This window comes from Marmota monax, unplaced genomic scaffold (assembly GCF_021218885.2).
Source record: "Marmota monax isolate L192 unplaced genomic scaffold, Marmota_monax_Labrador192_F-V1.1 WCK01_AAM20220418_F8-fsc00064, whole genome shotgun sequence".
Classification (NCBI taxonomy): domain Eukaryota; kingdom Metazoa; phylum Chordata; class Mammalia; order Rodentia; family Sciuridae; genus Marmota; species Marmota monax.
The window spans coordinates 10,923,503-10,950,986 of record NW_026694542.1 but is presented as its reverse complement, the minus strand read 5'-3'; the positions used below and the strand labels follow the sequence as shown (position 1 = coordinate 10,950,986).

The following is a 27,484-nucleotide window of genomic DNA, read 5'->3' as shown; positions in this document are numbered from 1 at the left end:
TGTCTCCCTTCTGCCTTTCCTACAAGGCTATGGCTGCACCAGGACAAGGAATGTGTGCTTTTTATTGCTCTGTCCCTAGCACAGCCCAGCACTTGCAGAGTAGGCGCCCAGGCGGTACATGCTGAAGGAGTCAGTGCTGGGTGAGCTAGAGGACCTGCCTCCTCCTCAGCCTCCTCCCCACTCCCTCTGGCCTCTCCCACCATTCACCAGCCCCTGGCCAGGCACTAGCTGGACTCAAGAAGAAAGAAGAACATTTACTAGAGACAAACACTTTATTATCCTCAGCACGGTTACAATGAAGAGTGGGGACAGGGTAGAGGCTGAGCTTGGGCTTCCTTTCACATCACACTCCCTTCGTGATTGCCCCTTGTCTTCTCCCTTCCTAATCCCAGTCCTAAAAGGAGAATCTGACTTTGGTGGGGACAGGGGCAAGAAACCCAAGGACACTGATGTCTGAGCTCCTTGTACTGGGAGTCAAACATGCCCCCCAAAACAGAAAGAAACTAGATTCTTCAACAAATTCCAGGTCCAAGACTCCTAGTCCCGGCTGCCTGTGTTTCTCCAGAGACTTAATAATGCCTATGGGGATGGGGATGTGAGGGGACACAGGACTTGGCTGACCAGAACGAGGGATACAAGGATCCAGTTGGGGAACACTGCTGTTTAAATATTAAACAGGGTTGGTTTGTCTCCCACATGGGAGACCTTCTCATGCTTCCTGGGGCCCCAAGGTAGATACCTCAGAGTTCACTGTGGCTCTTCTTAGTGCCCCACAGAGCTAGGGCCAGGGAGCAGCTCCAGGAAGAAATACTTGGTATTTACCTATCTACCTCCCACCCAGTGGACAGGAGGACAGGAGCTTTTTCTCACTGCTACAGGCAGGAGAATGAAACTCGGAGATGGAGGGAAGGACACAGAGGTCTGGGGCTCTGTTCTCTCTTCCCTGACTTTAAATATTAGGCTTAAATAAGCATAAATATTAAATAGAGATAAATACACTGGGTGGGGAGGGCTTTGCTCAGGGCTCAGCAAGGTGGCGCAGAACCCGGTACACCAGCTCCAGGAGCCTCTGCAGTCGGGAAGCAACCAGGACACCTACTGCCCGGCGCTGGAAGGCAGAGGTGAAGGTTGGCATGGTGCCCTGGGTGGGATGCACAGCAGGGGCCACCCCTAGGTCTTCCATCTGCAGGTGAAAGAAGAGATGAGGGATCAGGCTCTGCTGAGCAGGAGTTGCTGCAAGAGAGAAAACACTGGAGGGGGCTGTTGCGCAGGGCTGTGGGCAGCCACGCAGTTCATGGTGGAACTGAGACTCAGGTCTGAGACCTGACTCCTTGCCCTTGGCTGGAGGGACTGGAGGTAGGCCAGCAGGAGAGTCCTGAAAGCAGGGGTGTGGCTGACTGCACAAGGCCCCCCGAGAATGCTCTCTCGACTGTAGCGAGCTTCCGGGATGTAGTGTGGCCATGGCAGTATGACCTGGTCTCCACCCCCGTCAGTCACTTGCCTCTCTCTCCAGGGCTCACCTGCTGCCAGACAGTGGTGGCAAAGTTGGCAACATCCAGCTGTAGCATGTCCACAGTGGGAGACAACTCGGGGGATATCCCTGCCAGGGCCTGCAGGAGGCCCTGGTAGAGGAAGAGGCCGCTCTGCAGTTGGCTCAGGCAACCTGTCTGGAGAGCAGAGTAGGAGAGGTAGGCGCTGCATGGGGTGGGCCACTCCCTGTTCCCAGGCACCTTGGCATAGGGGTGTGCTCCCTCCCTCTGACCCGCCTCTCCCCATTCCCCTCCAGCCACTCACCAGCTGCAGGCCCTGGCTGGAGCAGTTGCTTAGGGGAGCCTGAGGAATGCCCAGAGAGTGGCCGAGCAGCGCCAGCTCCTCAGGATGGCACAGCTGGTAGGTGGCACACTGGGAATGGAAGGATGTTGAGGACCACTCACCAGGGCCAGGTTGCAGGCTGCTCCTCCTTAAGCCTTCCCATCTCCCTGGGCTTCCCTTCCCTCAGTGTCCTGCCCAGTTTCTCAGCCCCGTTCTACTCTGCTCCCCAATTCTGACTGCCCTGGGCCCTGCCCTTCGGCCTCAGCTCCACTCTCTTAATTCTCTTCCATGTCCCCCATGTGTCTCACTCTTTGCGCCCTTTCCTGATGACATCTTCTCAGTTCCCTCAGTTAGCTCCCCTTTCCTCCCTGCTCCCTCCCTCTCTCTCTCTCTCTCTCTCTCTCTCTCTCTCTCTCTCTCTCTCTCTCTCTGGTCTTCTTTCCTCCACACCCTCAGGCGGCTTCCACTGTCTCACTCACCAGCTTCTCCTGTAGCACAGAGCCTTGGGCCTGGATCTTCCTCACTTGCTCTAAGCACTTGAGCACGAAGCTCTGGGGGACAGGCAGGGAGCTGGCAGGGTCCAGGGGCACAGCCTCTTGCCCCGTCCAGAATGCACTGTGCCACAGCAGCAGCTGTAGGGCTGGAGCAGACCCTGCTCAGGAGATGCTGTCCCCTCCCACCTGGCTCCCTCCCGGGGACAAGGCCAAGTGTCTCCAATCCCCCAGCCCAGAAAGGAGATCCCAGCCCCTCTGCCACTCCGGACTCCCTCCCAAACCCAGAGCAAATAGGTAGCCAGGATCCTCACCCATCAGCTTCGTGGGGCTCCGGGCAGCAGGGCCAGCCATGGTCTTGTGGGGTCTGGGCTGCAGGCTCTGGGCTCTGTCAGGGGCCAACTCCAGAGGGCCTTTATACATAACCCCATGGAGGCCTGGGAGGAAATTACCTGGGGCTGCCACTAATAATGCTTAGTAATAACTTCCAGGATTTATGCAAATTTGGCGTCCAGGACAATGCAGGGGGGGTGGACAAAAAGCTGTTTGCGAAAGTTTTGTGAAATTGTGGAATCTCTGATCCTTCTTTGACGTCTAGTCCCCCTCAAACTCTCTTCCCCCTTCCAGCCCCACCCAGGCCTAAACTGCCCCCAGGGTATTTGAACAGAACTTGTCAGGAGGCTATGCGGCTGGTCAGAGCCCTGGAGGCAAGAGTCTGTTCAGGCTGCTGACCTGACGCTGCCTCCCTCCCTCTGGCAGATGTGCTGGGCAGCTCCTTTTGCCCCTCGCTTTATCTTAGGTAAAAATTCTAAAAGATTGTGCTCCATTTGTGTACAATGTGTCAAAGTGCATTCTACTGTCATGTATAACAAATTAGAACAAATTAGAAAATAAAATAAAAGATATTTTTAAAAAAGAGACATAATTTAGAAACTTAAGCTGTTCTTCTTATTTCATGCCCCTAGCTGTGTTACTGTCTTAGGTCAAATCATGGAGGAGAATGTACCAACTATGACTCTGCTATGGGGGGCACACAATAAACTGTAAAAATGTGAAAAAAAATTCTAAAAGAGAAGGCAAAAGCTAGTTGTCCCTATTCTTATTCCCAAACTCCTGCAGGGACAGGGACCTGAGATATTGGGGTCTTGCCTCCTGTGCCCACCCAAAGCTTGGATAGGCACCATCCCTCGTTTCAGGCTGTCCTGTCCCAAGCTGATTAGCTGGGAACTCCCCAATAACTCCCACCCATGACTCATTCCATTAAGCCCCTGGAATCCCGGCAGAGCCTGAGGAAACAGGATGCCCATCCTGAATGAAGTAAGACCCTTTGGGGCTCTGGCTCACGTGACCTTGCCCTTTCACCTCCTTGCGCACTACCCAGTGCACTACCCCTTGGACAGCAGAGTTCCTGGAGCTTTGGAATTGGCAGGGTTGGGACATGTGACTTCCCTGATAACCCACTGCCCCAGAGAAGAGGCTACCAGCCAGAGTGTGTTGCTCTGAAGTGGACATGGGCTGGGAGTGACAAAGGAGAAAGTGCCAATCTCCACCCCTAGCATTGAAGTGATCTCAATTTCATCTCAGCTCTGAACTGGGCCAGGAGGGAAGTGCCTTGCCCAAGGTTGCAGATAGCAGAGTTGGAATTCCAACCTGGGCTCTGCCTCAGTCCCGAGATTTTCCCATGAGGGACGAGGCCTACCTGGTCTGACTGACCTCACCCCAGGCTGTCCACTTTCTGAATTAATTTACCCTCAAGGAGCCTACAGAATGTGGAGAGCGGGTATCTGAGCAGGCGGGGCCATCTCTGGGGCGGGAGGGCCCTCTGGTGGCCACAACTGGCAGGGACCTCACCTGCCAATCTGTACACATTTTGCTTTCCTGTCCCCCCTGCGCTCCTTGCTCCTTAGTAGTTAGTTCACCTTCACATAAGGATGACACTCAGATCTGTGCCCAACTCCTCAGAAGTGAAGGGTGGGTTCAAGAGAACTAAGGAGGGCAGGAGGGCAGCGGGCTTTTGTTTTTTTGTTTTGGTACTGGGGATTGAACCCAGGGGCGCTGATCCACTGAGCCGCATCCCTGCCAATTTTTTTTTTTTTTTTTTTTTTAGAGAGAGAGGGAGAGAGAGAGAGAGGAGAGAGAGAGAGAGAGAGAGAGAGAGAGAGAGAGAGAGAGAGAGAGAGAGAGAGATATTTAATATTTATTTTTTAGTTTTTGGTGGACACACATCTTTATTTTATTTTTATGTGGTGCTGAGGATAGAACCCAGTGCCCCGCGCATGCCAGGCAAGCGCGCTACTGCTTGAGCCACATCCCCAGGCCCCTAGCCATTTTTATATTTATTTCGAGATGGGTCTCATTAGGTTGCTTAGGGCCTCACTAAGTTGCTGAGGCTGGCCTCAAACTTGCGATCCTCCTGCTCAGCTCCAAGAGTTGCTGGAATCACACACATGTGCCAACACACCTGGCCAGGGCAGCATTCTTAAAAATGTTGGCCAGCACTTCTGGGCATCTCTTTTTTTTTTTGAATTTTTTTTAGTTGTCAGTGAACCTTTATTTTATTTATATGTGGTGCTAAGAATTGAACCCAGTGCCTCACTCGTGCTAGCAAGTACTCTACCACTGAGCCACAGCCACAGCCACAGCCCTTCTGGGCACCTCTTACGTGTAGGCACCTTTCATTGTGCTTTTGTCATTTCATTTTGTCAGCCAATTGGCATGTTACAGATGAGAAAGGGAGAGGGGACGTGAAGGTCCTTGACCAAGGTCGTCTGTGGAAGAGCCAGGGTTGGTTTGTAGTAGGTGCTCTTCCCCAAGCCCTGCTCTTTCCTCATTATGCTGTCTTCCCAACCAGATAGCATACATTTTGGGTAATGGCTCAATCCAGACTTTGGTTCTACCCAGGGGAGGATAATAACCAGAGCATAAGGACTTGTTATCACCAGCCACAACACATAGGGACTAGATAGATTAGAAGCTTAGAGGCTAAAGTGATCTGTCTCTAGAAACCCCTACTGTCCATCCTTCCAATATCCTTCCATCCTCTCCCGGGCAGTTCTTTGTGTTGTGTGTGTGGTGCTAAGGGTGGAACTGAGGGTCTTGTGCATGCTAGGTGAGTGTGCTACCACTGAGCACTGAGCTATGCCCCTCCCACTCTCAGATATTCCCCTTTTCTTTTTCTTTTCTCTCTTTTTTTGTATGTGAGGTGCTGGGGATGGAACCCAGGGGAACATATTACCACTGAGCTACAATCCCCAGCCACCCTCCCTTTTTTAATTTTTAAAATTTTGAGTCAGGCTCTCACTAAGTTGCCCAGGCTGGCCTCAAACTTGCTATCCTCTTGCCTCAGCCTCCTGAGTAGCTGGGATTAGAGATGTGTGCTACTGCACCTGGCTTCCCAGGTATTTTTTAATGGTCAGAACTCCTGGCAACTTCCTCTCACACTTTGTTGTCATCTGGTGCTGGGTTCAGCATCTTTATAAGGTTCTGGGGTACACTCATTTGTTGCTGGGGGGAGTATAATTGTAAAACCTCCTTGGAGGGCACCTTCATGGCATCTAGTCAAGGTGGAAATGGGCATGTCCTGTGAGCCAGCAGTTGTACCTCTCAGGCCTGTCTAGAGCAGGAGAGGTAGACTCAACCTCTGGGCTGATGAGGCCTGTACATCCTAAGTTAGGAATGGCCTGTAGATTTTTAACTGGTTGGGGGAACAAAAATAACACACAAAAATCATTTGAAATTCAAATCCCCAAAGTAATTCATTTACATATTGTTTATATTGCTTTTGTGTTAGAAAAGCAAAATTGATGAATTGTAATAGAGAACATATGGCCAAAAGGCTATGAATTTGCTCTATGATCCTTTAAATTTGCTAACTATGTACAGTTCTCTCAGCTTCCTGGTCTTTGCATCTGTAGATTTAACCTACCTCAGATTAAAAATATTCAGAAAAAATAAATTGTGTCAGTACTGAACTGGACAAACTTTTTTTTCCCCAAACAATACAGTATAACAACAACAATTTATATAACATTTATATATTACTGGGTATTATAAGGCATTTAAAGATGATTTCAAGTATACAGAAGGATGTGTGGAGGTCTTATGAAAATACTATGCCTTTTTTTCTTGTGGTACTGGGGATTAAACTCAGGGGCACTCGACCACTGAGCCTCATCCCCAGCCCTATTTTGTATTTACTTTATTTACAGAGTCTGAGTTGTTTAGTGCCTTACTTTTGCTGAGGCTGGCTTTGAACTCACAATCCTCCTGCCTCAGCCTCCCAAGCTGTGGGATCATAGGCATGCACCACTGTGCCCAGCAATATTACACCATTTTATACAAAAGATTTGAGTATCCTCTGATTTTGTGCCCATGGGGGTCCCATAAGCAATAATCCCCCTGATATAGAGGAACGACTATACATAGTAAATATGTACAAGGGGACATATACAGAGTTCTTTGCAGTGTTGTTTGGAAACATGTTTTAAATGCATCTTAGCAGGGAAATGGCTAAAAAACATCATATAAGCCTCCCTCTTCCACAGAATGAAAGCTCCACAGGGAAGGGGCAAGGCTGTATGGTCTGAGCACACACATAACCAGGAATCAGAACAATATCCAGTGAGAACTGAGCGAGTTACATCATGTGATGCACCACTTATGGAAAATTTAGTGCCTTACTTTTGCTGAGGCTGGCTTTGAACTCACAATCCTCCTGCCTCAGCCTCCCATTAAAATTTAATGATATTTTGTAGTAAAAATATAAAAGGATATACTGGAAAGCTACCTGCTGTATTAATGGGAGTGGCTGCCTCTGCGGCAGGAGCAAGATGAACTTCCAAATTACCTGTAGCTTGGTGCTGTGGCACACACCTATTAATCCCAGCAGCTCAGGAGGCTGAGGCAGGAGGATTACAAGTTTGAGGCCAGCCTCAGCAATTTAGCAAGATCCTAAGCAATTTAGCAAGACTATTTCAAAATTAAAAATAAAAAGGGCTAAGAGTATACTTCAGTGGTAGATCATCCCTGGGTTAAATCCCCAGTACCAAAAAACAAACAAAAACAAATAAACCTGTTTTATTTCTTTGTTGATTAGCATTTCACACAAGAATGAAATGTTAACATTGATTAAACTTGGGTAGAAAGTATATGGCTATTTTTTTTGTCCTATCTAATTTTCAAACTAAAGAACAAAACCAGGAAATACAGAATATTATGAACTCTCCAAACATGAAAGAGACACTAAGCTTCTCCAGGAAGTAAAATCCAAGCCAGTGGGCAGGAATTACAAGAAACTTTCAGCGAGTAGAAGGAAAAAGGGTCCGTAGGCTTGAAGAGGGCAAGAACCAGGAAATCATGGCAAATAAACCCAATTCCCCCTAAGAGAGTGACGTGACAAATTCACCAATCCTTTTCCAACCAAGAGAGGGCCTGAGTTGGGTCAGCACTGACTTTCAAGATTCGTAACCTCATAGAGGTGGCATCGCTGGCAAGAACACTGCCTGTAACTAGAAACCTCAAGCGGACTAGAGAGAGCTGAGGCTCCTGCTCCTTCCTGTGTGTACTAGCCTCCTAACCACAGGCTCAGAAAGCCAAGTTTGGAGGTCAGGTAAAGAGGTCAAAGGCCGGGAGGATGAGATCCAGAACCAGACAGACCAACCAGATAACAGACCCCCTCAGGCCGGGAGGAGGCAGCGCATGCAGCCTGCGGTGCAGTGGGCTTCAGGTTGGGGCCACCTCCGTGCTCCGCCCCCTATACATCTGACATGCAGGAACTGCCCCAGAGTCATTAAAGGACACAGATGGTGCTCTGCATCCATGGCCCGCCTCACCCTTGGTCAGCAAAATCAGAGGATAAAATAGGGAAAGGATGGGAATCCTTACAACTAGTGGCAGGCAAGAGAAACTGCGCAGCAAGGAGCACCTGCCAACCACGCACAATGCCCTGGCTCCATCCCCGGCACCACAAACAACAAACATTAAGAATTTGGACACTAGGATAAAATCATCTTCCACAGACTCAGGAGTTGATACATAAGCTTAGTCCTTGTCCCTGATGCTGCTCCAATAATGACAAGGTTTGGAGAAAAGGAAGAAGGTAGTTCAGTGGGATTCTTTGCTAGAAACCTTTTCCTTTTTTTTTCCCCCCGGTACTGGAGATTGAACCCAGGGGGTACTTTCCCCCCCAAGTTACATCCCAGTTCTTTTCTTTCAATTTTTTGAGTTAGGGTCTCACTAAATTGCTGAGGTTAGCCTCAAACTTGTGATCCTCCTGCCTCAGCCTCCTGAGTCATTGCAATTACAGGCATGCACCACCATGCCCAGATGGAAGATATCTTTTAAAGAGAGGAAAACTCCAGGTGTGCCCTGTGGGGGGGTCATAATTCATTTATAGCCTTGAGAGATTGGCATTTTTTAGATCTGCAAGTGCCAACCCCAAAGTCTGGATTCCTTCATTCCTACTAAGGTGAGCAGACCAGATAACTCAACCTAGCTGGGAAGGTTAATCTTGTTACTCTCATGGTTGGGGGGGGGGGGGAGAGGAAGAAAAGGAAGGGAAAATACAACACATCAGTTTTAAAGAGCTGCCAGTCCCAGTACCATTTTAAAATAAGCTGCAAGGGTTATATTCAAGGCAAGAAGAGGACTCATTGCAGAGTGAGTTTGGGAAACAGGAGGTGGTGCCGTTTCAACACAGCCAACTTTGTGACATCGAGGTGGCATTAGCTTAAGGGATGTGGCCATGCCAGATCACCGTGACCAGGGCAGGAATTGGGAACAAAAGCAAGGTTGGGTCAAAACACACGTTGAATCAATCTGTAGCTGGTGAGGAATGCATGGTGCACTTTGCATGGTGCATGAGCACCCGAGGCCAGGAGGCCAGAGCCCAGCTCTAGAAGAGCTCACCAACAGGCAGAAGACATGGCTTCCCCAGCAGCCTCCTCCTAACAAAAGCATTTGAGTGGCCCCTAAGCTGAGGCATGGATGCCCCTGGAGGCAGGCAGCCTGGAGGGCCTGCAGAATTCAGCCAGGTGGTGAGGCAGGCAGTGAGGGTGGAGGCAGAAGTCCACAGTTTTCCAAGAGCATGGCAGGAACAAAAGGACATGCACAGCAATGTCCCAGGTGCCAGCCAGTGAATAGGAATAATTCCATTGTCCTGTTGTTATAGGGAGCTCGGTCAGGAGTGGCTGGGAGACTTGGTCACAGGCAGACGTTTTCCTCACTATTTGCATCTGGAATTACCTGGAGACAGCCCCGTAGCCCCTGCTAACCCCCAACTATGCTCAGGGAGCAGCTCACCCATACTCCATAGGGCCAAAGTTGGCCTGTTGCAACCTGACCATACTCTGCTCCCCTGTGCCCCCTAGTGGAGCGTCAGACACTTGCCCTTTATTGAGCCTCTTGAGGCCTAGGTTTCTGGCATTGAAAAACCAGGAGGCCACTGAATCTGATTCTTTTGATAAATGTAGGAAAGGAAGGGAAACCGAAGAGATTTTGTGATTTGCCCTGTATTTGAGTCAGGTAAAAGTAAACCCGAGCCCTTCTTACTGACCCCAGCTCAGCCTCTTCACCCTCCTCTGCTCCCCTCTCTATAGACACACTGGTCCTCAGATCTAGGGCAAAGACTCTTAGCCCTAAAAAAAAAAAAAAAAATCTAGGCTGATCAATACTGCAGCAAGAGCAAAGCACAGTTACTGATGGGATGTACAAGGAGTTTTGGAGAACTTTTTATTGTTTTAAAAATCATAATTGAAGTTTCAAAAAAACGAACAACCCAACACATGTTCCAACTCTAGGCCTAACTGCCTAGAAAAGAGCACGGGGCTGTCCCTCCCCTCCGGCTGCCCACACCACTAGCCAGGACCCTGCCCTGGGGAGGCTGCTTGCCTGCCCTCCTCCCCACTGTGTGCTAAGTCACCACTGGAGAGGGGCCTGGGGTGAGGTAGGGGTGGCCGGCTCCCAGCACCCCTCACCCCCTGCACGCATGCAGCCTGTGAGCTGTGTATAGGAAAAAAGGGCCAGATCCCTGGGCAGGGGACCCCTTAGGGGGAAATATAAAGAGCCAGTCCCCACTCACCCCCCCACCCTGTCCCCCTCTCAAGGGAAACTGTCATCATCATCTTCTGCCATCTCTTTGGCAAACTCCAAGTCCTGCTGCTCTCGCTCACGCCGCTCCTGGGGAGAGATGGGTGAGGGCTGGTTGGGCTCTTTCCCTAGGTGCTTCACCCAAGGCCAGGGACTGCCCAAGCTCAGAGCAGCTCCTGGCTCTCCACACACTTCCCTCCCCGCTTTCTGAGTGGAGAGTCAGCCTTTCGGTCTGGTCAAAAAAGAAGGAAGCTCACCTCTGCAGACTCCAAGTCCTTGTTGTATGATTTGGGAGGAAACCGCATGGCCTAGTAGAGCAGGAAGAAGAGCAGGATGAAGGCAGGGGAGGAACCACAGGGGAGGTGGTCACTTAACACACCCCTCCAAGGTTACCATAACAAGATCTGAACACCAGGGACCATCTCTACTTTAGCTGACTGGGGAGCTGGGTGCAACAATGAATTATTTTTATTTTCTGCAGTACTGGGAACTGAATCCAGGGATGCTCTACAACTGAGCTGCATCCCTGGCCCTTTTTAAAACATTTTCTTTTTTTAGGCACGAGGGATCAAACTCAGGGGCACATGACCACTGAGCCACACTCCCAGCCCTATTTTGTATTTTATTTAGAGATAGGGTCTCACTGAGTTGCTTAGCTCCTCACTTTTGCTGAGGCTGGCTTTGAACTCTTGATCCTCCTGCCTCAGCCTCCTGGGCCACTGGGATTACAGGTGTGCACCCCTGTGCCAGGCTTAAAACATTTTTGATACAGGGTTTCACTAAGGTACCCAGGCTAACCTTGAACTTGGCATTCTCCTGCCTCAGCCTCTCAAGTTTCTGGGATTACAAGTAGGTGTGGTAGTGCCCAGCACAGAAATAAATTATTATAATACCAGGTGGTAAATGCTTAAAACGGGAGATTGGAAGGATCTGGAGGGAAGGATTGCTGACCTGCTCTTTGGTAGAGAGATGAAGAGGGAGGAAGGAGGCACTGGTTATGGGAAAGGGACTAGGCCTTCTAGGTGGAGGGCTCACATGTGAAAAAGCCTGGCCTAAGGGGTAGCACAAGTTGGGGGTGGAAGGAGTGGTAGAAGGGGAGGTGAGAAGGGATCAGATCACAAAGGATCTTGCATGTCCCACTGACTGTGGCTTTGGCAGATTTTAAGCAAGGCAGTAATATCCCTGGTTTCCTGGGAGAAGACTGGAGAAAAGAACAATGGTAGACACAAAATAATAGCATCACACTCAATACCTGACAGAGGACAAGGGCTTATCACCCCTGTGGAACCCAGCCCTACATTTTATATGGTTTAGATTTGGTCACGTGCCTGAATTCACATGGTGATGTCATTTACTCAACAAACAAGCAGGCAGGCAGGCAGTACCTAACCATTAGCTCAAAGAACACGGACCTAGAGCCCTGCAGCCAGCTTCGCTGTCTGGTGCCCCGCAAGCAATCACATTCCTAAGGAGCAACAGAAGGCAGCAGAGTCCCGTAGGCAAGTGGTTATGGAACCTTGGTAGAGTCCTTCCCCCACTGCGCCTGTCTGCCCACTTCAGTGGCTTCAGAAGTAGGTGGCGACTGGGCCTCAGCCAAGGGTTCGCACCTTGACAGACATGTTGTGGATGTCCAGGCAGAAGGAGATGCGCTGGTGGAAGGCCAACTGGGGTTCCCGGGTGGAGTAGATATCAGTCATCTCCTTAGACTGGACATAGCCCTTCTCATGGTTGATGCTGGCCTCAATGACACCATCCCGGATGGCCTGCAAACCCCCCAAAGAAGGAAAGGTTACCAGAATGCCTATCTGAGAACCTCTTGTCCCATCCTGTTGCCTGGTCATCCTTACACTCTCACAAAGTCACACCCACACTCTTTCTGGTAACTTCCTGGCTTCTCTGCAAATGATTGGCACTCCTGAAGAGACTGTGCCACTGCTTTACCTATTCCCTTCTGGCCAATCTCCTCCCACTTTGGCCCTGAAACAGGCAGGAAGGTGAGAACCTGGGATAGCACAGCTCCCAACCCAGCCCCACCTTGGCAACAATAAACTCTGCGTCTTCTGGGCTATCCAGCTGCAGCTTCTGGGCGATGTCGGCCAGGGAGATTCGGGAGTAGGAGAGGCTGATCATGCGCACACCTGGGGAGGAAGGTGCATTGGGGTGAGCAGGGTTGGTGTGGACACTGTCCCTTGGAGAAACCCTGCCAGAGACCTGGACCCATACCTGTCTTAATCACATTGTGTCGAAGTCGGATGATTAGGGTGTAGGTCCCATCTGCTTGAAACTTCTCCCCAAACTGATCCAGAACCTGGTTGAACTTTGCTAGATTTCCTGTCCTGACAGCTGCAGGGGGAACAGGCATGGGTTAGATAATGCAAATGGGCACATGCATCAGAGAGGCCAAAGAAGGGCTCTGGCAGGCTCTGGGAGGGGACTGGCCTTACCTTGGGTGAGAAGGAAGTAGGGCATGAGTGAGCGCTTGAGGGAGGGCTGACGGAACTGCAGCCGGTCCGGGATCTCCCCTAGCAACAGTTCCACCACAATCAGAAGCTTGTGCACCTAGACAGGGCATGACATGGGAGCACAATGGGCAGGGAGTCCCACCATGGAAGAAGAAAATGAAATGGGGCTTCAATCAGTCAGACATACTAGGGGGCAGCCTTGAGATGAGGCTCCCAGGGAGGGGAAAATCCCGGAGGACCCGTGCTGGGCAGAGAATCAAAGCTACATCTTTGTAGCCAGGTACTGAGAACAGCTGACCCTTGGGCCACACAGAGCCCTCAGCTTAGTTTCATCTGGGCAATCAGAGCACACACTGCTCTGCAAAGGCAACACTCTGAAGCAGACAGAGGACAGACAGGATAGGAGGCCTGGGGAAGACTGTATCTTCTGGAGAGGCTGACGGGTGGACTGTTACTGGAGGAGAGGAGGGGGACAATGTGTAGAGCTACTTATCTAGCTAGAGGCAGAAGCACAGGGAGGGCCTGGCAGACCTCAGTGAGGGAGCAAGGGACAGACACAGAAGGCTGGCGGGAAAATGGGGCCTTTCCGCCTCCATAGGATTGTGAGGTGTTTCTGAATGGCGCCCATTATAGGGTTAGCACCGTGGAAGGGAAACTATGGTGGAGGGGATTGCCAACCAAGCAGGAGGCACAGGGACACAGACAGCTAATGTCACAGGAGAGGTGAGGGTGAAAATGGTAGTATGTGATTATGTTCACAGCTAGGCAAAGATTCTTCACCCCCCACATCTACCCATGAGATTGCCTGTTGCTTGGCATAATCCCTGTGAGAGGGGAAATCCATGGAAATGATAGAATTTAATGAGCGCCTTAAGGATTCTGACAGAGAGAAAAAGGAGGGAGCACATTTGAGCCAAGAGAGAAGATTAAAGAGGCAGGAAAAGTGCCTAGGAGCCCTCAGGAGAAATGTGCCACCTTGAATGTGAGGCTGAACAGTTCAGAATGTGTACCTGGACATGTGAGGTCCAATTTTTAATTGTGCGAGCCAGGAAGTGCTGATACACTAGGTCCTTAGCTTCCTCATCCCTCAAAAGAACATAAGAATAACAGCACCTGGCCTGTCTGCCTCACGAAAGTATTACAACCTTCCACTGGGTGGATGATGGAGAGCAAGGGCGGCTTCCTGGGCAAAGGAAAGGCAGGCCTAAGCTCTGCTTAGTTAGCAACTGCATGGGAGCTGGGTTGCTAGAGAGGGGAAGAACATGACCAGTCCCAATGGTCCAGAATGCTAGGGGGAGGATCAGTGGCTCAAAGAAGAGGGCTGGCAACATGAAAGTGCAGGCAAATACTGAAGACGTGAGCCAACTCAGCAGTCAACTCAGTAAGGGGGAAAAGGAAGGGGAGGTCAGAGATGACCCCGAGGTTCCTTCTTGCAGAGTAGAAGGAAAGGCTATAAGGGCAAAAAGGAATATGTTAGGGACAGGCTGAGTTTGAAAAATTGGGGAGTGTCTACAGTGATGAGGGGGTTATAGTTCCAGGTCTGGTGTTCACAAGAGGAGTCAGAATTAATGTTTTGGGTTGATTTATATCCTTCCTCAAAATTAGATGCTGAAGACTACCCCCAGGACTTCAAAATGTGACCGTATTTGGAGAAAAGGATAATTAAGGTAAAATGAGGTCACACAGATAAGCTGTAACCCAGTATGACTCGCATCCTTTTAAGGGAACAGGGCACAGAAACCCATTGAAGGAAGATCATGTGAGAATATGGGAAGAAGATGGCTATCCACAAACAAAGGAGAGGGCCTCAGAAGAAGGCAACTGTGCTGACAGCCTGATCTTGCACTTCTGGTCTCTATAATTAGGACAAAATTAAATTCTGTTTAAGCTACCAAAGCTGTGGTGCCTTGTGGCAGCCCAAGCAAACTCACATGGTTAGTAATGGACTTGAATGAAAATTAACAGAGGCGAGGGTTAAAGTTCTGAATGTGCAAGATTACCGGAGGAGAGAACGTGGATGTTACTATGAGCAGGTAAGCTTTCAAGGTGTTCTGATGGGGACTGGGGAAGTAAAAAGAAGCAGAGGGAAAGAAATGACTGATGAGGTGCTTGGCCAGTGGACTGCCAGTGAGGGGCCAGGACAGTGCGGGTGTGATTGCCTGAGGGGAAAGCAGCAGAACTTCTTTCCTGGGTAGACTTTAAGCGAACAGGTGTCAGGCCAAGGCTTTGGAAGACAGGAAGGAACAGGATCAAGAATACAGTTGAGAAGCTACCTTTATGTAAAAACAGGAGGGAAAGAATGAGTGAAGTAAGGGTATTTTATCAAGCAAGGACACAGTGAGAGGCGAGAAGTGTACAACTTGGAAAAGAGTCGCACCAGAACCCAACTGTGCTGGTTCTGTGATCTCAGACTGTTAAGAGTCCAGAACTGGGAGAAATGAATTTCTATCTATTTTTTTTATGCACCATCCACAGATTATGGTCCTTTATTTTAGTAGCCCAGGTGGATTAAGTCACTGGGAGAACCCAAGGCAAGTCTTTAAAAGTGGAAAAGGAGGCAGAAAGGGAGGCAGAGTCCAAGAAGAAAGCAGAGGTGAAGCTGAAAAGAAAAAAAACACATTCTTCTCTAGAGCCTCCACAGAGGAACATTAGCCCTGCCTACACCACTGAGCTACATTTCCAGTCTTTTATCTATTTATCTTTTTTATTTAAGACAGGATCTCACAAAGGTGCTTAGGGCCTCAAAAGTTGCTGAGGCTGGCCTCAAACTTGTGATACTTTTGCCTCAGCCTTCCAAGTAGCTGGGATTACAGGTATGTGTCACCATGCTCAGCTAAGATAATAAATTTGGGTGTTTTTGGGGGTGGGAGGAGAGGTAAGGAGAGACATCAGGTTTTGAGAGAAGGCAGTTGTGTTAACAGATGCTAAATGGCCTTCCTCTATCCCTGAAGGACATGAGCCAGAGAGCCACCCACCTACTCATAGTGTGGTCCATGTACCAGCAGCACTGGCATCATCTGAGAGCCTATTAGAAATGCCTGCCTTCATTATGAACCCCAGGTGCCTCCCATGCAGTAAACTAGGGTCTCGGGGTAAAGGGAAGGGCAGAGGGAAGCAGGCTCTCGCACAATTATACACACATCCCCTTTCATCTTCCCAGGCTTTCTCACACTGGCCAAAGATCTCACTCTAGCTCTCTGCTCCTTCCTGCCACTTGGCTCCACCACAGGACAAATGGAAACCTTATGTCTAGTTTGAAAATATTGCTTTGCCCCCAAAAGCCTTTCCTCTGGCACGAGACATTCTGTGTGTTCCTTATTTGTATTTTGTTGTTGTTGTTGTTTGTTTTCAGTACTAGGGATGGAACCCAGGGTCTTAAGCATGCTAAGCAAGTACTCTACCACTGCGCTACATTTTATTTTTAATTTTTTTAATATTTTATTTTTTAGTTTTCGGCGGACACAACATCTTTGTTTGTATGTGGTGCTGGAGGATCGAACCCGGGCCGCACGCATGCCAAGTGAGCGCGCTACTGCTTGAGCCACATCCCCAGCCCCTTATTTTTTATTTTAACACAGGGTTTCAGTGAGTTGCTAAGGCTGGCTCAAACCTGCAATCCTCCTGCCATAGTTTCACAAGCTGCTGGGATTACAGGCATGCACCCGGTTTCTTAAAAGACACTTTAGTGTGACTTAGGTTTTAAGTAATCTAATCATTTACTCACATGCCAATGTGTCTGGAAAATCATTTCTTTCTATGAAAATTCTATCCATCTTCCAAAAATCAGTTCAAATTTAAACTTTTTGATCTCTTACTGACCCAATCATTAAACATATCCACCCTGTTCTCTGTCGGGCACTGAGGGTGTGGTATATGTCCTGGCAGAAGGCAGAAGCAGAGGTCTTCAGTAGGGGAAAACAAAGTCCAAATCCGAGATACTGCTTTCTGAGACCTTATTCAGGCCTGCAAGCCTGAATCAACATTCTTTATTTCTTCAAAATGTTATCCTTAAGAATGCCATTTCCTGTCCATCACAATGCCTAATACCAAAGTCAAAGCTCAAAACTTCCTTCGTGACCCACAGCTCTTAAGTCTCCACCTGGCCCATCAGCTTCAAGGAAATTTCTGGGTTCCCTGGCCACAGACAGCACTGATCTCAGATGTGCACTGAGGGACCAGATGATGACAAAGATTAAGGAAGCCTTTCCTGGCACCCTGGACATCAAAGCAAATTGAAGTGGTATCAGATGAGTTAGAGGTGAAGGAATGATGGCAACTGCTACTTACTGTCTGTTTAAAGCCGACAGCTGTGTGCTGAGGGGCCTTGCGAAGGGCATTGGTCATCGTTCTCCGGGCCTCTGAGTACTCCAGCTGAATGGCTTTGATTCGTCCTGGAGTGGAGGAAAGAAGAATGGTCAGGAGAGTGGTGCCATCACCAGAGAGCACACGGACCAACCCTTAGAAAGTTTGCATTAAGTAAGCCTGAGACCTCTTCTGATTTGTCATCAGGCCCCTCTACTCACCTGTGTAGTAGAGGTACCTGGCCCACTCATTGTTGTTGGCCTGCTCAGGAAATACGGACTTGGACACCAGCTTTTCAGCCTGGTCATACAAGCTGTAGTGTAGGTAATTCCGCAGCAGGAGGTTCAGCAGGGTGGCCTGCCCATCTGCATCATGCCGGAGGGTGGCTGTCCGGAGTCGGGCATGCAAGAAGCTTCAAGAAAGAAAGGATGTCAAAGGCCTCAAGCCACAACTCTCTGAACTGTCTTTGACTCTGCATTCTCTCTTGATTCCTAAAAATGTGATACAAACTGCTTTTCTGGGTACTCACTGAATATTCAACTCTAGACTGGCAGCTGTGTGAAGTGCCATGCTAGCTGCACAAAAAGAATAAAACCCTGCTCTTAGGGAACCTCATAGAGAGACAATGCTCATGGCACTATGTAGCATGACAGATGGTGGTGGTAGTGGTATGGGCTGAGAAGAAATCAGAGTAAGTGCAATGGGGACTGCAGGAAGCAAGGATGTAACTGTGATTTCAAATAGCTTGATCACTGCGGGACTCACTGGGAAGTTACAATTAAGTGGAGGCTTGAAGAAGGGAGGGAGGAAAGCCTTCTTGGCAGAGGGGAGAGCCAGTGCAAAGGCTGAAGAAGACTACGCCTGGCCTGCTCAAGGAAGAGCAGGAGGCTAATGGGGTTGAGGGTACCGAGTGTGCTGGGCAGAGCAGAAAGAGGTGAAGTCAAGGAGGTGGTAAGGGATAGGACATGTCAGCCTTATGAGCTAATGGGAGGATTTTGGTTTCTCTTTGAGAAAAATGGGGAGCCACTGTAGGTTTTGAGTAGAAGGGGAAAATATTTTCCAGTTTTTCCTTTCATTCCTAACCTACTTCTCAGTCCTCCCTTGATGTGGGGGTGAAAAAAAAGAGCCAGAGGATAGTTCGTTCCTTCCCCACCTTTTTGGTATTCAGAATTGAACTCAGGGGTGTTTATCACTGAGGTATAACCACAGCCCTTTTTATTTTTTGAGACAGGGTCTCACTAAGTTGCTGAGGCTAACATTAAACTTTCGATCCTTTTACCTCAGCCTCTTGAGTCGCTGGGACTACAGGCACATGCCATCACACCCCGTGGGAAGACAGTTCTTAACAGTCCAGTGGTTATCTCCATTCCTTTGTCCAAGATCACCCCTCCATACTCAGGGCATATAAACTGTTGTTCCCACTACCTGCTGGGTACTTTATACCCACCAGCTCATTGCTCTCTGCATGCCCATAGTTCCATAGTGATGATGAAGGGCTGCCAAGGGAGACCTGGCCATCTGTACCTGCGTACCACATCCAGCTTGTCCAGGAACTCATAGACCCTGGCATGATAATAGTAACACTTTGCAGCTACAAGGTCCAAGGCCCGGCGGTTCTGAGTACTTATCTTCTGCATGAGGTCATCAGAGATTTTCTGTGCCTGAGGAAGAAGCCAAAAGAACCAAGTGGCAGTTCTTCAAAAGGTTAAACATGGAGCTACCATATGAGCCAGTTGATTCCTCTCTTAGAGAACTCGAAGCATGTCCACAGAACAGCCTGTACAGAAATGTTCATAACCATACTATTCATAATAACAAAAGCGGAAACAACCCAATGTTCCTTGGTGACTGAAGAATGGATCAACAAAATGTGGTATATTCATATAATGGAATATTATTAAGTCGTATAAAGGAATGAAGAACCGATTGACGCACACTAGGTATGGATAAATCTATAAAACCTTATGCTAAGTGAAAGAAGCCAGATGCAAAGGCTTCTTTGTATATATTGTGATTCAGAGTAGGCAAATTTTCTATAGATACAGAAAGCAGATTAGTGGTTACTGGGGACTGGGGTGAGGGGAGGATGGGGAATACCTGCTAACAGGTATGGTGTTTCTGGGGTGAAAAAAGTGTCCTGGAACTAGTGTTGACCACTGTGCAACCTTGTGAATATAATAAAAACCACTGAGCTGTACACATCAAAGGGGTGAATTTGATCTCAATAACAAACAAACAAAACAGGGATGAGGAAAGAAATAAACAAAATAAGGAGTTGAAGAGTAACACCTGTCATTTCTTAAGCAGCCTTCTGTGACAGTGGCTATGACTGAGGAGGAAGCTGGCCCTAGCTGGGGTGGTGGTGGTAGAAGTGTGGTACAGATTGAATGTTCTTTACTAGTAATGCTTGGGACCAGAAGTATCTTGGATTTAGGATTCTTTTAGATTTTGGAATATTTGCATATACATAATGAGATATCTTGGGGATGGAACCCAAATCTAAACATGGAATTTACTCATGTTTCATAGGCATCTTACACACCTAGGGTATTTTATACAGTACTTTTTGTGCACGTCTGTTGACTAAGACCTGTCATATAAGGTCAGGGGTGGTATTTTCCTTTTATAGCACCATAAATTTCAGATTTTGAAGCATCTGGATTAAGGATGCTTAACCTGTATCCAAAATGGAGTTCTTTAGTCCCATAAAAATAGTTCACATTTATTAAAATACAATGAAAGTTTACTTCGTGCAGAAGTGTTTAAAAACTTTTTAAACAAGTTTTTTTTTTTGGTGGTGCTGGAGATTGAATCCAAGGACTTGTGAACGCTAGGCAAGCACTCTACCAACTGAGCTACATCCCCAGCCTCTAAGCATGTTATATAAAGCAATACTAGTGACAATTTTGTAAAGTGCACAGTTATTCCCATTTTTACATATAGCTAGGAGAAATTAAATTTGCCTAAGATACAGTTAGGATTGGAACCCAGATCTTTGTCTTCAAGCCTCCTACTCTCCCCAAAAGAATCCATTATACTGGTATCAAACCAAAGACAGGGATAGAATGACCATGGCCAGCCCTTTCCCATGGTGCCCAGAAAGTAGTAGAACGGGGATCTCCCTGGTTTTGAGGTCAAACACATACCCACTTGGAAAAGAGTGTGCAGGATGGTTCTTAAGGGGAAAACAAAACAAAACAGTGATTATCTCCATTTCTTCACCTGGGACAATCTTCCCCACAAACCCCTCATACTGCTTGGGTTCACTACATTCTCCCAGCGTCCTGGATACCTCTTTGTAGCGTTTGCTGTTCATCAGGAAGATGACCATGAGGAGCTGGAGATAGGCTTCCACTTCAGGCAGGAGAGGGGCTGATGCAGCTTTTCCTGTGCGGGGCCGGAACTGTAAATCAGCTTCTGTGTCCATGGGCTGGGAGAGGAGAAAGTTACCATGGAAGAGCTCAATCAGATCAATCAACTGAGAATTTATTGAGCACCCACAATGTGTTTCAACATGTTTCCTGAATACCTTTTATGTTCCAAAATTTTGCTACGCATTAGAGATTAAAAATAAAATAAAATAGACAGTTTTTCCACTGGGTATGGTGGCACACACCTGTAATCCCAGCTCGGGAGGCTGAGGCAGGAGGATTGAGAGTTCAAAGCCAGCCTCAGCAATGGCAAGGTGCTAAGCAACTCAGTGAGACCCTGTCTCTAAATAAAATACAAAATAGGGCTAAGGATGTGGTCGAGTGCCCCCATTCAATTCCCAGTACCAGGAAAAAAACAAAGACAGTTTTTCCTGAGGGAGTCAAGGAGACTGGCTATATGATAAATACAAAAAAGAGGTAGAAGGGGCTGGGGTTGTGGCTCAGTGGTAAAGCGCTTGCCTAGCATATGTCAGGCACTGGGTTTGATCCCTGGCACCACATAAAGATTAAAACCAAATAACATAAAGGTATTGTGTCCATCTACAACTAAAAAAAAAAAAAAAAAGCCTTCTGTTTTTTTTAAAAATAAAAGGGGAAGAGAAGTATCATAGGCTTCTTTTCTGAATACAATGGGACCATATAGAACAATGTGAGGGGCTGGGGATGTGGTTCAAGTGGTAGCGCACTCACCTGTCATGCACGGGGCGCTAGGTTCGATCCTCAGCACCACATAAAATAAAAGATGTTGTGTCCACCGAAAAATAAATATTAAAAAATTCTCTCTTTAAAAAAAAAACAATGTGAGGAATCCTCAAAGAGACTCTAATCTAAGTAGAGATTAAAACACTACAGGGGCTGGGGATGTGGCTCAAGCCTGGCATGCACGGGGTGCTGGGTTTGATCCTCAACACCACATAAAAATAAAATAAAGATGTTGTGTTCACCGAAAACTAAAAAATAAATATTAAAAAATTCAAAATAAATAAATAAATAAAACACTACACCTGGAACCATTGTAAATCCTACCAGACAGGGCTTAATGAGTGATATAATTCTAAAGATGAACTCAAGAATAATGACATAAGCGGAGAACAATGAAACACGCCTGTAACCAACTACTCAGGAGGCTGAGGCAGGAGAATGCAAGATCAAAGCCAACCTGGGCAACTTAGGGAGACTGTCTCAAAAAAATAAAAAGGGCTGGGCAAGCAGTTCTAGGGAGCCTCTTATTAAAGGGCAGCATATACAATCACTTCTTTTGCCCTAATATAGTTGAGCAAAATTTATAGAATCAATACACTCATTTTCAGACATAACCATGAGATAAGGAAAAATACAGATGGATAAAGGATACTAGAAAGAGGAGAAAGAAAAAAACAAAATCAAAGCAAAAAAAAAAAAAATCAGTATTCAAAAAGAGTTGGGGTATAGCTCAGTGGTAGAGGGCCCCTGGGTTCAATCCCCAGTATGGCAAGGAGGGAAAAAGAGGCAAAATGAGACTAAGAAAAAGTTGTGGGTTTTTTTGGAGAGGGAACAAAGGAAATAAAGTTGACATATATATGTAATACTTATTTTTGATCTAGTCACTGACACTGGAAGATATAATGTGTTAAGTCAGCCCCAAAATTAATCACATGTGGTGACTTTAGAGATGTGAAGGTTAAAACCATCTAAAGTGGGGTTGGGGAGGGTGTGCTTTCCTCCTTTCCCAGATAATAAACTCTTCATTGTTCTGCCTCCAGGGATTTTCACATCTATAGACTGTTGAGTGCATAGGATTTTAGGGAGATGCCAGTGGCTGGAAAGTCTGAGAGGTTTGGGAAGGCTAAGATCTGGACTGTACCATGAATGAAGAGGGAATTCCATAACTACAAAGGAGAGGTCTCTCCTGCCATGGAGAACACAGCCACCCATTACACAGACCTCATCAGCATCCATGATATGCCAGGCTCTGTTTTAAGAGCTTTCTGTACTAGCTCCACCCTACCTCTAATCTATTCATCACATCTAACAAACGAAGAAGATAAGGTACAGGGAGATTAAGTCACAGTCCAAGTCCCATAGGTACTAAATAGTTTGGATTTCAATTCAAATATGAGTTTAACTGTTAGGGACGTTTACTAAGGGCAGGTAGGACAACAGAAACCCTTTGTACACTCTTTAAACTAAGGGAACATGTAATCTGTATTATTCATGCACCCTTTACACAGTGGCCCTCTACCACTGAGCTATACCTCAACTCTTTTTGAATACTGATTTTTTTTTTTTTGCTTTGTTTTTGTTTTTTTCTTTCTAAATCAGGGATTCCCTGATTTAGAAGAATGACACCATACAAGAGAAGGATAGATCCCTTGCTATTGGGCAAGTAAGTGTTAAATATGCTGCTCTGGTTTGACTCCTGATGCCACAAAAGGTTGTAAGAGAGGTCTTCAATTCTATCCTGGAGGTCTGAGGCCAAGTCCACACCTTTTAAGCTCAACTGACCCACTCACCTCTTCTAGGAAGGATAGTAAGAAGTCTCGAGTGGTATTATTAGAGGTGAAGAAGCCATGCACAGCTTTATACAGAACATAGTGGTTGAGGCGGCGTGATGTGGAAGGTAGCATCCTCAGGGCCCGCAGGACAAATCTTGGCTCCTTGCCTGAAACAGCCTTTTCCAGCTGTTTCACATGCTCTTTGATGTCTGTAAAAGAGAAGAAAAAGACGTTATTTCTAACTCCTCTTATTCTATCACCACTCTGGGCAAGCAGTTCTAGGGAGCTTCTAGGGCAGAATATGCAATCACTTCTTTTGCCCTAATACGGTTAAGCAATATTTATAGATTTATACACTCTTTTTCAGACATAACCAAGAGACAAGGAAAAATATAGACGGGCAGAGGATGACAGAATGAGAAGAAAGGGAAAAAAAACAGAAAAAAAGCAAAAAAAAAAAAAAAAAAAGAGGAAATTTATTAGATTTCAAAATAGGAAACTTTCTAACTGTGAACAATGTGACAAATACGCATGTATATACGTGCAATGGAAGAACCTGATTTTGCAAAAAAACCTTTTGAATAATTGTGTAAACAAAAAAAAATATTACCAGAAAATGTAACCAAAGATTCATATAAAAGCTTGTATAAATAGTTTAGAGAAACTCTACTGCCATAATTTCAAAATAAAAATGGTCATAAACCAGAAGAGGAAAGGCAATTAGCAAACAGTCACATAAAATATATTTGGCTAGTATTTGAATAATTGCAAATGTTAATATTACCAAATTAGCAATATTTAAAAAATGAAAACACATTGTAGCATAAAAAATATTTCTGCTGGGCTGGGGTTGTGGCTCAGTGGAAGAGTGCTTGCCTAGCACATGTGAGGCACTGGGTTCAATCCTCAGCACCACATAAAAATAAATAAAGATATTGTGTTCATATACAACTAAAAAAAAATATTTCTGCGAGTATAATGTAAATCAGCAGTTTTTCTAGACAGTATCAAAAACTTTACTTGGGCATGTAGATTCTGGGAACCTATACTTAAAAAAATAAAATTTTTCCCCCCCAATACTGGGGATCAGACGCAGGACCTTGCTCATGTACCCAGCACAAGAAATAATTATAAGAATAGATTTAAAAACTTGGGCACACAAGGCATGGTGATGCATACCCAGTGGCTTGGAAGGCTAAGGCAGGAGGATCTTAGTTCAAAGCCAGCCTCAGCAAATTAGTAAGACCCTGTCTCAAAATAGAAAAGGGCTGAGGATGTGGCTCAGTGGTTAAGCATTCCTGGGTTCAATTCCTGGTACCAAAACAAAACCAAAAACACCTGGACACAAAGACGAACAATGTAAAGCTATTTATAAAAGAATGAAACTAAAAATACTTTTATTTTATTTCTTTGGATCTGGGAATTGAACTTAAGGCCTTGTGCAGGCTAAGCAAGCACTTTTCCACTAGCTATACCTTCAAACCCTACAAATATTTCAGATGTGCAATGTGGCAGTTTTTAGTCACCTTTGAATATTCAGTAATTAGCACAGGGTATATGGGACACATTATTGATATACTAACATTTAATAGGTTCTATCCCTTTCACCTATACAAATGAGGAAACTAATTCCAGAGCTTGTACTCTTAACCAATATACTAGGTATTTGATATATGTTTCTGGAGTAAATTGAATGTTATCTTTATAGACGTTAAATGAAAAAAGAAAAAAGTAGGAAATTATTTGTACTTAGTTCCATCTTGACCCAAATTGTATCTCTCAATTATGGGAGACTAGATCAAAAATTCACAGGAAAAAAAAAATAACTATGGTTGGATTTTTTTCCCCTGTTAATTTAGACTTTTTATATTTCCCAAAATTGATGAACAAAAACTACTTTAAAACAAGAAAATCAAAGTGTTGCCAGGCACAGTGGTGTAGGACTCTAATCCCAGCAGCTTGGGAGGCTGAGGCAGGAGGATCTTGAGTTCAAAGCCAATTCAGCAAAAGCCAGGTCTTTAACAACTAAGTGAGATCCTGTCTCTAAGTAAAATACAAAAAAGGGCTGGGGATGTGGCTCAATAGTCAAGTGTCCCCAAGTTCAATCCCTGGTACTCCCCACCCCCCCAAAAAAAAGAAAATGAAAGTGTTCATAACACATGTAGGGCTGGGGCTGTAGCTCAGTGGTAGAGTGCTTGCCTAGCATGCATGAGGCACTAGGTTTGATCCTCAGCACCACATAAAAATAAACAAACAAAATAAAGGCATTCTGTCCATCTACAACTACAAAAAAAAAAAGGAAAAAAATAAACACATGTATCTATTACCCCACAGGTAATGCTGAATGGCACCTTTGCTACTAGCTATCGTTTTAGTAAAAGGACCTTCTATGATATTGTTGCCCAACTTCAGAGCAGGAGCTGATGCAGTCAACACTATCAAATCCTCAAAAGCATCACCAAGGAGCATAGCTTTACTTATATTAATGCTTTAAAGTAGTTTCTCATGCAGTTAAATAAGTAGTCTGGTCCCACTTGATCCAGAAGCCAGAAAATAGAATCAGGGTCACATGGGAAGTCTCTCTCTACCCACTCCAAATGTGCACAGGATGTTCTACATGGGAAATGCAAAACTGATGCTTACAGGAAAAAGAGAATGGGAAATGGCACCCAGGAGGAAAGAAATGGGTACTGGACAGAATGGTACTGGTATATAGGAGTTGAGGTCAAAGTGATAATTAGGAACTCAAAAACGCCAAAAGTTTAAACAAAGTTGAAAGTGTGTATGTGTTTAAACACTTAGGATATCAAGAGGGAGTAATGATCTGAAAGGAGAGGGGATCGTTTGGGCACTTCAATTATAGACATAAGTAAACAATAAAATAGGTTTAAATGGCGCTGTTAGGGAAGTTTACTAAGGGCAGGTAGGACAACAGAAACCCTTTGTACACTCTTTAAACTAAGGGAACATGTAATCTGTATTATTCATGCACCTTTTACACAAGTTTACACATGCACGCACAATGGATTCTAGAGAGGTAAGTCATATGGTGAGGGTGCAAGAATCATTTGGATAGGATGTAAGTGGAGTAGGTCAGAAGAGTGTCAGGGTAGTGGGGGCAGGCACTCCCGACCCCAGGCCCAATGACAGAACCCAAGGAATCGAGGGTGGTGGAGGCTGCGCTGGTGTTCCAGGGAGAATCCGCATCACTCGGTCGCTGTCACCCTTGATTTGGTATTTCCCCGACCCGGGCTCCCGTACCCTCCAAGGTGACGGTGTCCAGTTCTCGCTGGGAGTGTTCAGCCGCTGCCGCCACCGTCTTGCCGTCGGCCTCCCCGGTTGACCCGCTACCCGTCGCTGCCTCTTCTTTCATCTCCACATCCTGAGGGGCCGGGGGCTGTGGTGGTTCTTGTTCTCCTCCACCGGGCGGCGGCTTAGCCTTGTCCGCGCCACGGCGCCGCGCCGAGCCCTCCTGTTTCATGGCGCTCGGAGTCGCGGCCTAGTCCGGGGAACGAGGCCGGGGCCTCGCGTGAATCCTGGTACCCCGACCAGGAACCGAGCCGGGCCTGCACACAAGCGCGGGCTCGCGTTGGGCCGCACGATGACGGAGCAGCTGCAAACCCCTTCCCGGCGCTGGGTCTTCTGGGAAACGCCAGGCCCCGTGGGTTGATGGCCGAGTCAACTAAGGGGAAAGAAGTCAACAGCCGAAGTGCAGGATGAAGGCGGATCTTGGAGGAAGGACGGGGAGGAGCCTGTATGAGTTTGCGGGGCTTTCTTTGAAGTGCTTAAATGTGTTGATTTTAACTTCTCCTCGAGTGCATTTCTGTGGGTGTCCACCAGAGGTCCCCTCAGACTCCAACCTGGACTACAACGGACTCTAAGAGTACCCCAACTAGAATGGAGTGGGTAGGGCCTATCCGAGCGTAGAGCGAGATGACGTCACAAGTTGCCGGGCGGGTTTTGTGTCCAGGCTTGAGGAATTTGCTGGGTCGCGAGTGGCCACTGGGATCCGCCGGGCTCGTGCTCAACGGTCGCCCGGGGCATCCAGCGCGAGGCAAGAAAAGAAGGCTGTGGAGGAGGGCTAGGCTGTTGGGGTTTAAATAAACGGAATTGGGGAGTAGGAAGAAACCCATGGATCCGGACTTCCTTGTCAGATTGTAGTTTACTGCTTTCTCTGCAGCCTAGCCCGGCGGTGGCAGGCACACAAGCCTATAATCCCAGGGACTCGGGAGTCTGAGGCAGGAGGATCTCATATTTAAGTCCCACCTGGGCAATTTAGCGAGACCCTGTCCCAAAATTTAAAAACAGAGGGCTGGAGATGTAACTCAGTGGTAAAGTGCTCCTGGGTTCTATCAATCCCCAGTACACCGCCACCCTCCCCAACCCTCCCTCACCAAATCTCTGCAGCCTGGGAGTGTGAATGGGGG

General features: G+C 47.0%; 2 protein-coding genes across 2 annotated transcripts; both read right to left on the bottom strand.

Annotated features, from left to right (window-relative positions):
• Window positions 1-253: 253 nt before the first annotated feature.
• Window positions 254-4,372, bottom strand: Csf3 (colony stimulating factor 3). The gene is made up of 5 exons (XM_046420502.2): window positions 2,618-4,372; window positions 2,292-2,452; window positions 1,795-1,902; window positions 1,521-1,667; window positions 254-1,183 (listed from the first exon to the last, which is right to left on the bottom strand). Exons 1-5 carry the CDS (start codon window positions 2,724-2,726, stop codon window positions 1,019-1,021), a joined length of 690 nt encoding a protein of 229 aa, XP_046276458.1. The 5' UTR covers window positions 2,727-4,372; the 3' UTR covers window positions 254-1,018.
• A 5,645-nt stretch (window positions 4,373-10,017) lies between these two features.
• On the bottom strand, window positions 10,018-26,710 carry Psmd3 (proteasome 26S subunit, non-ATPase 3). Its single transcript, XM_046420469.2, has 12 exons — window positions 26,319-26,710; window positions 23,076-23,266; window positions 20,445-20,582; window positions 18,677-18,813; window positions 17,374-17,564; window positions 17,138-17,241; window positions 12,833-12,947; window positions 12,612-12,731; window positions 12,423-12,526; window positions 11,996-12,151; window positions 10,646-10,696; window positions 10,018-10,478 (listed from the first exon to the last, which is right to left on the bottom strand). Exons 1-12 carry the CDS (start codon window positions 26,536-26,538, stop codon window positions 10,401-10,403), a joined length of 1,605 nt encoding a protein of 534 aa, XP_046276425.1. The 5' UTR covers window positions 26,539-26,710; the 3' UTR covers window positions 10,018-10,400.
• Between the last annotated feature and the right edge of the window lie 774 nt (window positions 26,711-27,484).